Source organism: Mastigoproctus giganteus, chromosome 13, assembly GCF_048544385.1.
Source record: "Mastigoproctus giganteus isolate SK-2022 chromosome 13, ASM4854438v1, whole genome shotgun sequence".
Taxonomy (NCBI): Eukaryota; Metazoa; Arthropoda; class Arachnida; order Uropygi; family Thelyphonidae; genus Mastigoproctus; species Mastigoproctus giganteus.
Genome location: NC_143587.1, coordinates 47,914,255 through 47,929,408, shown reverse-complemented (window position 1 = coordinate 47,929,408; position 15,154 = coordinate 47,914,255). Strand labels below are relative to the sequence as shown.

At 35.5% G+C, this 15,154-nt stretch overlaps 1 protein-coding gene across 2 annotated transcripts in view; it reads right to left on the bottom strand.

The window, feature by feature from the left end:
- The window catches only part of LOC150076009 (solute carrier family 7 member 14-like), a 297,653-nt gene that overhangs the window by 30,145 nt on the left and 252,354 nt on the right, over nucleotides 1–15,154 (bottom strand). The window contains exon 4 of one of the 2 annotated variants that reach the window (XM_090387702.1): nucleotides 1,881–2,111. The exons of the other annotated variant lie outside the window; for it this stretch is intronic. Coding sequence (XP_090243828.1) covers nucleotides 1,881–2,111 — 231 coding nt within the window. The remainder of the gene's footprint in view (nucleotides 1–1,880; nucleotides 2,112–15,154) is intronic. 2 annotated transcript variants of the gene reach the window in all.

Here is a 15,154-nt window from a genome sequence, read left to right as displayed (position 1 = left end):
GAAGCAAATTGAGGGCTTCCGATAAAATTTCAGCCATAATTGTCGTGTTTACCACAACTGCTTTATAACGGTTGCAAATGCTCATTTTGGAATATTTTCAGAGCACCTGTCAAATTTTACTTAGCTTTGCCTTAACTATTAATAAATATCTTTTGTTTATATTTGTGATGCTAGTCATTAATGTAACATAGCATCGCGAAAAAGGGTTAGAAATGTGAAATTCCTAGGTGATGCACTTTCTTTGAACATCAGTGGTGTTATATATATATATATATCACCCTTAATATATCGCCTTTGGTTGTTTCTTTTATAACAACTTTTTTTTAACCCTCCAGTATGAATTAAATGGTCAAATTATCGAGGCGAATTATTTTAATTGAAGAAATTTTCTAAATATATCTTTTATAATAAACCAATTCACTAGAAGGTTTTCATACCGATGCCTACAGTGATTTCTTCATAAAACTATGAACCTGCTTATGCATTATTCCTTTTAATTGTTTTAATATTATTGGATTATTATTAGTACTAAAAAAAAATCTTCCCACATCACCTGTCCACCCTCTCAATACTCTATCTAGTTCTTCCTTGAATTTATTAAAGTTACCCACTTCTACAGCAACGGATGGAAGTTTGTTCCAACAACAGATTTGTGGTTCCAACAATCAACCACCTGCTGGTTGAAGGCAAACTTACATCTTTCCTGCAACCATCCTTCCTACATTTGAATTTATGTCCTCTCACGTGCGTAGTCTGAACAAGAATGCCATCAGCATTGATCTTGCTCAATTCGTTCATATGGTCAATGATCTCTTTCTCTCTTCATGGTTAATGAATAATGACGTATTCGCAGGAAATTTATCAATAAAATAAAGGCTTACGAAAAGTATTGCTAACTAGAATTAAAAATAAAAAAAGAAAAGAAAACAGCTGAAATATTTGGGAATTATCTAGTGGTTGAAAAGAGCCACTCATAGCTTTGGTTACACCTGGGGCCCACCCTTTACAAATGGTTGATTGACCAACGAAATGAAAAGATAATTTTTCGAAAAGTGTTACGATATAATACACAGAAGAGTAAATGAGTTCTTAGAATTTTTCGTGAATATTTGCATATCACTTCGGAGATGAATGCAGGTATGCTTGCTTTGAAAACTGCTGATTTTATCAAGAGGTTAATACAGCGTACAAAATTTATACCAATGCCCAACTGAAAATCATTTTTCTGCTCCATACTGAAATAATTTCGGTTGGATTATACTTATATGGATTGTGCTTCGTCAGAGGAATGAAAAATATCTTTGTTCCAGTTACGAGAAAAATCGTATGAAATCATTACACAATTCTATACGTTCAGACTTGATAAAATATCATTTCTTCATTTTTTTTGTTCCATCTTATAGTAACCTGCAGAAGTTTTAGCAAATTCTGTTCAGCTACAAATGTTAAATGTCCTACTGAGACCATTGCACGTAGTAGAGTGACGAATAATGAATTAAAATATAAACACCATAACAGTCACAACGTTGTCGATTATACATACAATCTTCGCTCGAATCTAAGAAAGGCGAATGTTAATTAATTACGAATTTTGGTGTTTAAAATAAGATATTTTCATATCATTTAGATGTCGTTGTTGTTGTTGTTATTTGGTTTTTAGGAGTATTAGCAACTGAAGTCATATTGCTCCGGAGATATGCGGTGGTCATTCCCTGACCTTTCCGCATCCTCCGTATTTGGTGGTGAAGGGTTCGAAATATCATTTAGAAGAGAGAGTGATCTACCAATATGATGACATTATACATATCAAATTAAACTCTTTTTTTAATTAATTCATTGCAAGTTTGACTACATTGCGTGACCATATCGTGGAGACATACCTATGATGGTCCCTAAACTATTCCGAATGGCTTTGCTGATCTCCCCTTCCGACATTGCATCCAGACAAGCACTAATTGCACATGCTCCTGCTGCTGTCCCGATCAGATATTCTAGTACCATGTTCCAACCGATGACGAAAGCAATGAATTCTCCTACTGTGACATAACTATACATATAGGCCGAACCCGTTGTATGTGGGACCCGAACTCCAAATTCTGCATAGCAAACACCTGAAATGGTTAAAAATATTTATAATGAAGTATAAGTAATCACAAGTAATCACTATGCAGATTAAATAGCTTTTTTAATGAAATTATTCACTAAAATGCAGTAGTTATGACTCGAATTATAAGTAACAATTGTATACAGAAACATCCGCACAGTTAGATGTTTCTTGAACCAATCAGGGCTGAGTTGAACGCCCTATGACACCCATTAGATGGCACATCAGAATTTTCATTGTTCCAGTAAGGTACTGTACAGATAGTAGTAACAGCCACAGTCCAGTGTATTTTGTTAATTTAACTTAAACTGAGGCTTCTTAAATGCATTAAAATTTTCACTTTGCGTGTTTATTATTTTTTAATGAAATACAGTAATTTATTATATACGAATCTTTTCAATTTTAAAATATTACTCACACGCGAGACTACATTTGAGTGAATTTGGTACCTCTTTTCAAAGTTTGGTGACCCCTGAACTAGTAGATAGATGAACTGAAGCATACTGTGGACGCGTTTCTCCCTATCTGTAATACAAGTTAACAGTTTGCTGTTCCTTTAAAGTTTATTTTATCTGCATTCATTAGATTAATTAATGTAATTGGGGTTGGTGTAAAGGCTGTAGTGACAATGACAGCAGATTCTTTCCGTTTATTATGAAGATAGTAAAGACAGTTCTCAGCTAAAGCAAGTAACAATTAGCGCATGTATAATTAATTACTTTAATCTTCACTTGCAAAAGAATATTCATTAAGGAACTATTTCTCTTCGAAGAGGGCAGCAGAATGAGTTTTCCACCTAGATTTAGTGACCCGAATAGTTACGCTATTCAATAGCATTTTCTAACTCTTATTATTCCCCGTAGATGCAATTTTCTCCATTTTAAATACTGCATTTTATATACAACTACCAAAATATACACAGGTTTTAGAAAAACGAATTACATTTTAACAGTAAAAGGAACGGTATACATATTTAAAAGAGTGCTATTATTAAATGTATAATTGATGGCGCTTGGTATACCGTTATTGATATAAAGTCATTTATCAAATAGTGAAGTCATATAGCAGTATTAATATCCAGTATTAGTGCAATGTTTTATTTAATAATGGTTTAAGTTTAGTACTTCTAGCTGCTACTTTTTGTATGGAAGAGCTATAAAAAAGAATTGAAATATGTTTTTTAATTTTTGAGCAGACGTGAAAGCAGAATGAATACAGTGGCGCTCCTATCCTTGGCACTGTGCCAACTGCAATTTTACTCTGGAGTGTCTGCCGGTTTCTCGTATGTTTAATGATACATATGTATATTTACATCTACTGTATGCATAAATAAATACCGAGTTATATATAACACACACTACTTTTTTTGTACCACATCAGATGTTTCCATTTAGAAATGAAATGTGCAAACAACACTTTTTGGCAGCTAAAATATAAAGCGAATATGCCATAAATATAAAAAAACGATTGCTTTTAATAGCAAGCCTGCATAGATTTAGGGTTAGCTAGAAACGACAGAATAAGACTGCACGTAAGTATTTTTCTAGAAAACTTGCAATTTTAATTTTCAAGTCTCATTATCTCGTTTGAGCGAATCTAGTACGTCGTAGCTCCAGCTTAATTGTATTAAAGACACCAAATCTCCATACACGAACGAGCTGTGTCAGGGTGATAGAGACTGTAGTAATTCCTGTAGCTGAGTAGTATGTCACGCTGTGTTGGCTGCATGGTTCCCAAGGCGTTCACCCAATTCAACAACACGTCAAAATAACAAGGCGTAATTTTAGTCCAAAATTCTCATAACGGTCTGTGAGTCATGTGATGGGCTTCTCATCAACATGCCAATGATGCAGATTCCCAGACAAATTATTAGAGTCGCGTTAGCGCGACGCCTTCAGGTCTGTTTCTGTTCCAATCAAGTAACGGGGAATTGCTCACCACTTTTTAAGACCAGATTGGTTAATTAATGTCTGTAAGATGATGGAGAAGATAAATTAGACAAGATTCTTGTTACAGGTTGGGGAGAAACTTCTAACTTAGATTCGCATTTACTGCAGCCGAGTTAGAAGGCAAATATATGGAGATTTATAGCGATTTAAATTAAAGTAAGTGATGGGTGAAGAAATTTGTTACAGCTTTCTGAGATAAATTTTATCACCGGAAATAGTTTGAGTAAGAAATAGAAACCGTTTGTCATAGTAGAGAAAAAGAGAAACTTTTTTTTTTTTAAGTCAGTATTCTTTTTAAAAAAATATTACATTGTGAATAATGATAAGTTATATATTTTTAAAAGTAATAGCAAGTTAAAATTTATTTATTCTTTTTTTTTTCTCCAAGATGACAGTTTTAAATAATTTATGAGTATTCACTTCTAAATTATAATTTAATAACTGATCCTTATTATTAATTTGTTTTTTTTCGGACAAAAGAACTGTGTTCACAGGGATAATTTGGACAACAAAAACAAAATGTTAATTAGTTTTAGCAGGTCTTCCATACAAGTTACAATTCTTTGATTTCTATAAATATGATCAGGCAGTTGAAGGTTAGCTAATATTTGCTGAAACCCGCAATAAATTCCTCACGTTATCGATGGTACTCGAACTCAGGTCTTTTCCACGCGGTGTGGGGAGGATGGCGATTCTACCAACTGTGCTACCAATGAGGGCAGCAGTTGAAGAAGCATTTAGCAAAACAAAATCGAACTATGTCAATTTAAGACTTACTTTTCTTATTAAGAAACAAACTCTTTGGAAATTGAGTATTAATTGCTTATTTAGGTCTTTGCAGTTGTGTTACAGCTGGATGAAATTCAAAGCAGAAATTTACTCGTATGGTACAGTACAATGCTATCAGAATTATTTTTTTAGAAACGTCAGTGATCGGAATCTAGATTTTTCGGTACTTTTACTTCAGCTATATCAGAAAAATCACTGACTACAATGTCAATTTATAGATCTCCTAATTGGCAATGTTCTAACTTATTTGTTAAATTATAATCATCCATCAAAATATACGATAGTAAGTTATATTAATTTATGAACCTATTATCGGCAGTACAGTATTCTATAATCTGAATTTGATCAATCACTAATTATTTCGATTATATCGATTTATCTGAAGCACTGTGAATTGAAACATTGAAACAAAATGAAATTTGACGATTCTGCTAATTCTTCAAAGGGTTATTCTAATTATTTGTATACGCTGATAGCCAAAAGTAATGTTTTTCTTCTTTAAGGAAAGATATTGCGTGGAATGAAACCATAACAAATAACAGTACACCGTTTTCAGTTATTGTTTACCAAAATCCCTCTACTTTTAATACAGTAAACCAAACATTTACGAAATAGAAGTTTCATTGATGGTGGCCTTACAACGCCGAGTTCACGTGCTTCCGCACTCACATTAGATTTACGTCGAACCTTTTCTTCGCCCAACATGAAACTCACCCTGTGTCGATCGAAGCATGCGAAAACACTCCACAGCATTTTTCTCCTTTTTCTTAGCCCCACGGTAGAAGACTTGAGTCGATCGATGTCTGTAGTTTCGTGTCCTCTTCTAGCCGCATCACTATTCTTAGCTCTTATGATGTTTTGTTTTTAAAAAGTGAAGCCCTTCTTCCTTCCTCTTTTGTTTATTTTCTTTCTCTCTTTCGTTCTTTCTCACCCGCTTGTTAACACATTTACAGTCTATCTCTCACGAAATTAACACTAAAAGTTTACGAGCTTCCAGACATCCTAGATGCTCATTGTGGACTGTGATGGCCAATTTCACCTTTCATTTAATGCAATTAAATAAATAAAAATTACCAGTGAGCGGATATGAATGAAATGAAAAATTTCCTCAACAAACTGCCAATGTTTCTAAGAATGCCATTATGAACGTTTCAAATATGGGTGGTAAAGATGGATTCATTTTTCCCTTCACTCTCTGACAAGCGGTTATTTTTATTTATCTATTATTATTTTTATCATTTAAACATGGTAGGGGGTCACGAATCCTCATTTACACTTGTTTGTATAGGCTGCAAAGCTAAAATGTGGATGCATCCTCATGAGGCTATGAATCTATCACGTGTTGCTAAACTGTGGAAGGTAGAATAATTGTATGGAAAATATTATCATGATGTATATTATCTGAAAACGACTTATGACTGCTGCATATTTATGAAATTTAGCAGCCATCCTGTAATTTTTCATTTTTATCCAGAAGGAAACGAAGAGGGCGGCCAATTTAAAGATAAACAAAATAAACAAATATATATTTTCATGATCCATATATTTCAGAACGGTCATATATTTTGTCAAAGTAGTTTACAAGATAGAGAAGATACAACACCGTCGCCGTATTTAGCAGTCACACGAGTTAGATGGTAACGCGACTATCCATTGCACTATATCTGTTTATAAGTGAAATGTGGCGAATTCAGTTACCTTCTGTATGCTTTCTACTCATCTCTAGACCTGAAGAAATTGAAAAATCTATGGATGCATTAGAACATGGTATACAGGCGCGCATAGTCCACTAGCCTCACCACAAGGAACTAGAGAATTGTGAGGAGAGCTCGTATTCCTGCAGCAATGGCTTAAAATTACACCAGATACCCTTTCAGCTATTAGTTGATTGCTATATCGAATTCCAACTGTAATTTAGCTACGTAGATACCCTACAACAGCGGTTATTAAACTTTTTCGTTGGTAGACCAATATTGAAGAAAATACGATAGAAATTGTGGGTGGGCCGTATATCGGGTTAATGGAATTGATTTTTGTTTTAGATAATTTCTACTAGCCTAGGCTCTAAAGATATGTGGATACGTAAAACACATACGAGATGACTATCCGTTGACTTAGACTTGTTTATATTCAGCGCAGAGAATGCTTTTTTTTTTTTTTTTTTTTCACAGATATAAGTACAGTATTTCCAAATAGCGAAGCCATTCGATGTTAGTACACAACTCTTATGATTCTGTAAAATTTGAACAAAGATGTTCGTCACATTTATACCTAACATTATAAAAATGGCCGCGGGCCACACTTTGTGAACCCCTGCCCTACAAGATACTGAGGTTCAGCTACTAATATTTTCGCCGGGGACTGTATACTTTCCTTCTTGTTCCTCCATCCCCTCAAAAAATGTCGATTTTCTGTTTGCTGAACGAAAAACCCGAGTTTCGGGGAGGAAAAAACCACGCTTCCCTTGCTTGAGACCGACTAACTCAGCCACGTTATGATAAAGGCTCATAAAAATTCCTCCTGTCATCGGCGAGACTCGAACCCAGGTCTTTTCCACCCGGTGTGGGGAGGACGCCGATCCTACCAACTGTGTTAGCTAACAGGGCAAAATAAATAGCTGTTTTCTTGTAATGCTATAAACTAATGATAAAATAAAAGATAAATATTGTTTATCTTTTATTTTATTATTTTAAAGCACACAAACTTAGATTTGTTAGTATTTGAGAAGGCTTTGCACTATGTCAGCTTGGCACTAGTGCTCAGCAGATAATAGTGCTTCGAAGATAATGGAAAAATAGAGAAACATTTGTTCATTAAAAACACATTTTTAGGGGGAAAAAAAAGTTAAAAAGAAATAATTTATTTTATAACTGTTTTGTTATGAGACTTTTTTCACATTTACTTGTTTGTAGTCTTTTTTATGATAAGTTCTTTTATTCTTCTGTTTATTTATTACATATATATATATTTTTTTTTTACTTTATTTTTTTTTTTTTAATTTTCATCCGGAAATCCTAGTTTATAATTCTCATCAGAAAAATCTTTTTATGTTGTTTTACACATTTCATTTTATTAGACAGTTATTCCGTTGCTCAAACAGTAATAGACATCGTTCATTGATGACATGTAAAACTAACGTACTATTTATCATCTTGACAACCTGCAGCGTCAATGAGATCACATAATATTTCCTGCTCAGTCATTAATTTTCAGGGTAATATGTTCCCCCAGTTTTATATCCGTTAATGTGGGCCTATTATAATTTATCATTTGTGCTGATTAGAAGCCATTTCCATTGGATTACGGAATAAGTGGAAGAAATATATGAATACACCCGAGTCACGTGAAAAATGATGTTTTGAAAATCGTTAAAGTTGGCACAATATTAGGAGAATTCATTATTTAATTTTATCAGAGTTTGCTTTCCTTGTCAATATTGGTATATCAGTATGGAATTCGAATCAATATACACTATATTGCAAAAACTTCTGCGACACTTAGTAATAGTCGTCACAAAAATTAAGCCCTATTTTTAATAGGGCTTAATTTTTGTAACGTATTCACAAACAAACATATCGTTTGTTTGTGAATTTGGTTCACAAACACAAATCAAACAAAGTTTGCTTTCATTCTTAACATCTGGATGAACTATGGCTTCATGAAAGAGTTAAATATCTTAAACGTAGAAGTAATATCAATTTTCTTCAGAAAAGTCTTTTCTAAATACCAGGCCAACCAAATATCATATCCCCTCAAAAAAAAACAATGAAAATTTAGTGTTCCAGTTATACGACATGATTTATAGCATATGGTTTCTTAATATATGCATTTTATCCCTATCCACGTTAATAAAGCTGGACTTTTATCGTCAGTATGTCCACACTTATCTCCATCGTTGAAGAATAAAAATTTCATTCAGATAAAATTTTGAAAAATCATGACACGACGCCTTTCTTGAGAAATAATTCTGGACAAAACGATGGGAAACAGTAACTCGTAGTTGAATTAATAATTTCAGCAAGCTTAACTCCTCTCAGACCTCTTAGGTTCTATTCCGGTCCTTACCGTGATCATGCTGCTGACAAATACCAGACTTTCTTAATAATATCAAACTTAAACCTTATTTTTAGAACTTCAAAATAAATCCCTCTCTCCTGACCATTATGCATATCCTCTACTGTACTGATGGTGAGAAAATGCCACGAGGATCTTAGCAATCCGTTTACATTTCTTTTAATAAATCCACTGTCGAAGATATATAACTAATTTTGCACCATAGCAAGATGATTACGTCTATAAGGAAGGGATAAGAACCTTGGCTTGCGAGCTTTTCATTCATATTGAGTCTCTGCATCTTTTCACTGGAGTTTTGTTTCTAGATCATATCGAAAAGCCAGAGTTTCATCATCAGTTATAAATATTCCCAAAGGTTGAGTTCTTCCAAAATTCTTTATGAAGGGTCTGACCAATATATATATATATATATATATTTTTTTTTTTTTCAGTTTGTTTGTCCCTGAGATTTCTTGGCGCCATCTTTGCACAAGACCAATTTTCATCATGTTCAGAGAGAGAGAGAGAGAGAGAGAGCATTTGGAATATATAACAACTAATGTTTTCTACGTATGATTTTTTTTTTCTGATGCAAAGACCGCGAAGGACGTAAGAAAGCGAATTCGAAGAATTCATGGGTGATATACAAAATTAATTTAGGCGAATTTGATTCATTCAAATGCTTTTCTCTTTGTTGGGCCTAAAGTTTGATTAAACTTTGCAGTATTTGATATTCAAAGTTAATATGAGCAGAAGAAGCTATCATGATCTGAAAACCCAGTATTTCTTGTTCACTTTACGAATATTTTGTGAATTTATTTCTTAATGAACGCTATATTCTTTATCCAAAGGTGTATAGGTATCGACAAACATGGTTGCTATGGCAACTAGCATTTTAAAGGTTAGCATAGACTGCGAGGCTGAACTGTCAGTTCTTTGTTTTACGATGGTTGTGGCCTGCATTTTGCAAGGAATGGCACGACTTTAGTCGAGCTGTGGACACTCAATACGGACGCTAAACTATCGAAACTGAATCATATTCGGTTGAAGTAGCGTGACGAAAATAATAGCCCAGCCAGTCATAATCATACCTGGCTTTCCTTAGGATAGTGCAAAAATTACTTAACTCGAGAGAATTTTCTAAATGGTATCTTACTCAACAACAGTACGGTTTGCTGTACCGTCGAGTAAGAAACTTTATCCTTTTTCTAATTGATCAAGGAAAAAAACCCATTTTTTATGACTGTTGATTTGTGAAAACATTATTTTGCTTATCTTATGGAGTTTTGTTTGCATACACGATGGTCGTAAGTGGGGTGTTCGTAACTTGGTGGAGTGATCATGTAAATTAGCATCTCTTGTGTTGTTACGATTTGTGTTGCTTTGGAACTGTGGTATTAGTTAATATATCAGTTATACTTAATTTAACTTAAGAATAAAAGTTAATCGCATAAAAAATTTAAAAGATTTTAATTTTCACAGAGTTTAAATATCAATGGACCGTCCATTGGACCAAATACTTCCTCGTTCATTTCACAGATATACGTGATGCCACTTCCACCTCAATAATGTCCATTTTCCCTTACAGTCTGCCAAACCCCACGTTCTTTTTCTGTCAGAATCCCAGTTATCGGTAGATTCAACCGCTGCTCATCTCAGTTTTCCTAATTATTCCCTTTCTGATTCGTTTCGCTTCAAAGGTCGTATTTGTGCATATGTTCGCTCTGTCAAACTCTTAGCAATATGGAATCTCCTCTTTTCGATCTTCTCTGCCTTAAAATCCCTCTACTACATTCTGTAAAATTTATGTGTTGCTTCCATCGTTCTCAGAATTCCACCAATCGCTTGGAACTCTTTGAAACTTGACTTCCTCTAGTCCAACTTTCCTGCCAGTGAGATAATTTTCCTTGGTGACTTTAATGTTCACAACTCCAGCTGGCTTCCATTTTCTAGTCAAACGGACCCAGCTAATCGAAATGCTGAGGTTTTTGCATTTACTAATGATCTCGCACAGATTGTTATTTCACCTACCAGAATATCAGGCAACCCTAACCACATAGCCAACACGTTTGATCTTTTTCTCACAAATAATCCGTTAAGTACCCGGTCGACATGAATGGTCCAATCACAGATCACAACTTGGTGAAGTCTCTCTCCAATGGAGCCCTTTTTTGTGGCCGTACTCAATCTCGTGTTGTTGGCCAATACAGAAATGCAAAATGGGATGATGTGTGAGATTTCTTTTCTTCTTTTCCTTGGCCGGATTACTTTCAAATCTTCTGATGTCAACGATTGCTCAGATAATGTTAGTGAAATTATTTTTGTAGGAATGAAATCATTTATTCCGTATCCCACCTTAATATCTCCTCCTTTATCTAAACCTTGGTTTTCTAATAAATGTGCTAAGGCGGTTCAAGATAAGAATGTTGCATATCACATTTGGCTTGCATCCAAATCTGAAGGATTCATTTTCTGCCTGGCAAAGCTCGCAACAATTGTAAAGCAATTGTTACGAGCACTAGACAAGCTTTTCTAGTCTAGTGCGGACTGATTAATAAATCAGTTAATTAATCCACACTAGATTTTGAACAGACTAAGGGTAAAAAACTTGCTACTTGTCAAAATGGTAATCAAGGTTCTGGTCTCTTGCCAAAGCTATTGGCTGTAACTTTTTGCCATATATACTCCCACCTCTGTTAAAAGACGATGGTTCTATTTCCACCTCAGTAAAGATAAAGCCAGCCTGCTAACATCCTGCTTTTCTTTTAACTGTTGTATCGATAACCTTGGTAAACCACCTCCTACAATTTCCAGTACACTCCATTCAATGCCTTCTGTGGTCTTCCGTCAAAAGAATGTTAGAAGAATTTCGAAAAGTCTCGATTCCAAGAAAGCACCAGGTCCCGTTGATATTTCTCCACTTGTTCTAAAAATCTGCGCTCCTGAGCTTACTCCTGTTCCGTGTCATCTTTTTTCACTTTCTTATTCCAGTGTTTTGCCTTCTGCTTGAAAATTGCTCATATCCAGCCAGTTTCTAAACAGAGTGACAAATCCCTTCCATTCAATTATCGTTCCATTACATTTACTTCTACTCTTTTTAAAGTAATGGAGAAATCAGTTAACCGCCAACTCTTAAACCTCTAGAAACCTTCCATCTGATCAATGATCGCCAATATGGACTCCGTCAGTGTCCATTTAATGGAGATATACTAGCTTATGTTATTGCGGATGCTCTTGTGGATAGGCCTACAGCGTAGGCGACGTGTTCAGGTGCCCATGTTGACCGACCGTCTTCGACACCTCAGCCTGCAATGGACACGGAAGCACTGTTCTTGGACATTGAACAGCTGGAAAAAAGTCGCCTAGTCTGATGAATCAAGATTTCAGCTCCATCATGCCGATGGACGGGTGCATATTCGATGGCGAGAAAGTGAACTACTGCAACCAGACTGGAGGGTTAGACAAAAACAGGCCAGCCGCGGTGATATCAAGGTTTGAGGGATTTTTCGTCGACATTATTGGGTCCCCCTCATCCGCACTGAACGCACCCTCACCGCCAGATCCTACTTCGACATTGTTTCGAACCTAGTTTTTCCCTACATGGTGCCTATGTATCCAGATGACACTGGATTCTTTCAACAAGATCGTGTCACAGGCCTGCATTGTGCAGGATCAAAAATCAAATTATTATATTAGAGTCACCCGTGATTCGTTACATAAATCCGTATTTGTGTCTGTAAATTGCGTGTGTTCTCTGGTCGATTTGCCTGTTTTGCTGGACGTAAAAAAAAAAACGGTTCTGGGGTAAAAAACTTTGCTATCTACACCTGAGACCGACTAACTCAGCCACAGAGTGAAAACACCCATTAAAGTTCTTCGCGTCATCGACGAGATTCGAACCCGGGCCTTTTCCACCCGGTGTGGGGAAGACGGTGACGATACCACTGTGCTACGCGCGCAGACATTATGCAGGACCAGTTCGAGGATGATGCCTAACCATTTCGTGCAGCCTAGCCAAACGTTACAGCTACAACCGCAAGCCTCTACTTCCAACAACTCAATTGTTGCCTGCACCGGTGCTTCCACCTCACAATGACCACCATAGCTGAACTACATGGCATTCTGTATTTTGTAATAACGCTTACAACTGAAGAAGGGCGTCTTCCGTCCGAAAGCTATTGTGATTTATTACTGTTATTTTTGTTTTATTTTAATTTGCTCCAAGTTTATTAAAGGAATTTTACTTCAGTCTGTTTTTATTTTATCCGTTTTTCTCAGCGATACTGCATTATTATATTTAGTATGAATCCTCAGACCGTAGGCCTGTTTCCATTTATCACTGCAGTTGGTGAAACGGCGTCGTTTTCATTACATCTCCTAAATCTTCACAACTTAAGTTGTACCTTTTTTACATAACTTAACTTACCTAGAAATAAATAAATAGGCGAATAAAGAATGACGTCATATTACCTAAAGCTCCATTGAATCAGAATGACAAAAGAAAGATTGGAAAAATCATCTCGGGCTGGGATGGACTCCGTCTAATAATGCAGATAGGGCTGGTGAACTACTCAGTATAAACATAAAATATGTTAATCAATTGATTTTTTTTTTTTTTTTTTTTGCATTCAACTATTACACTGCACAATTTCGTCTCCGTTTCATTTACATATGTTATGTCACATTCTCTCTTTCTCTTTGCTATTAGACAGCTTCGCAGGTTTTATGTGGGTTCTCTGTAAGTTACTTAATGAACTTTGTGGGCATCTTACTTTTTATTCAAATGCTTGCCTTGACCTTTGCACAATGCATTTCCTATGGATGAATTTGAAAATTTTTTCTGCTGTTAGGTGTTTCATTAAATTTCTTTTATAAGGATGAAACTTCCTCTTCTGGCTGAGAATGGAATTTGAATATTTTATTGCTCTGCATTTCCTCGAAGTGAAATTTCAGGATTCTTCTGCACGCATAAACGGATATGTGGACCGTATTCTGAAACAGATATTTAAATGCATTCTTCCCATTATCTCCTGGTTCACCTTTCACCTTTAGGACTTTTAATCTTTCATCCCTTATTTGCATTAGTTTTCCAGGTCTTTAACTAAATATGCCATTTTCTAGATGAGCAAGTACTTTTTATCCTAGAGGATTCTTGATCTAATTATAGAAGAGTGATTGAAGCATTAATTAAAATGTCTATACCATACTCTACGCTTCGTAATAGTCTTGAATACAATTTTTAAAAAAATCAAAATCTTTCACAAATATTTAAAATAATTCCTGAGATTGAAAAATATTATCTTTAAAGAAATGGAAAGTTAATAGTAACTTAATATGGGCAGTCCTGCTACTTGAAAGAAGTTTTATCACTGCTGGACACGCCGATGGTATTTGGGCTTTCATATAACACAAAGGTTATACGCTATCCTCTAATCTACGTATTGCAACTATCTACGTATTGCAACCCCTCAATCCTGGAAAGAAATGGTTAAATATCCAGATGGCATGACAGATAGATGGCAGTGCCAGTTAAAAGTAGGGTATTAAAGAATGAGAGATAAATGGAAGAGAATGGGCTGGGAAAAGGACCTAGATACTTACAAGAGATGAAGGGATCTCGGCCTGGGTAATAGATATTTTCAGTCTTTTGATTACCGAGCAATTGCGTTTATACACCCATAATGTGTTATTGTAAGTTGTTCTCTGGACAGTTCGCATGTCTACAGTACAAAATATCCGAGCTTCTGGGTGAAAAATCCGAGCTACCCTCTCTCGAGATCAACTAACCCGGCCAAGATGTGATAAAAAACCTACAACAGTTCCTAGCCTCACTGACAGGATTCAGCTACAGGTCTTTTCCATTAGTATTTCCCCTCATATTGAGAACATTACGTAGTAAATCACTGAAGTTGGTGAAATGGCTAAAGTTTCAAACAAACGATATATGTAATAGGGGCTTATTCCTTTCCTTGTGGCTCTCGTAGTTGGTAGAATCACCGTCATCTCCACCCTGGGTGGAAAAGACCTGAGTTTGTTTGAGTTCCGTCAAGGAGTTTTTACAGATCTTTTTCACAACGTGGCTGAGTTAGTCGGTCTCAGGCGAGGGTAGCATGTTTTTTTTTTTTTTTTTTTCTCTCTCGGAAACTCGAGTTTTTCGTACAGAAAATCGACCACAGAACAAACGCAATTTACTGACATATTATATACGGCACAAGACAGCTTAAGTTACTGATGCACCTAAAACCCTACAAAACTAATC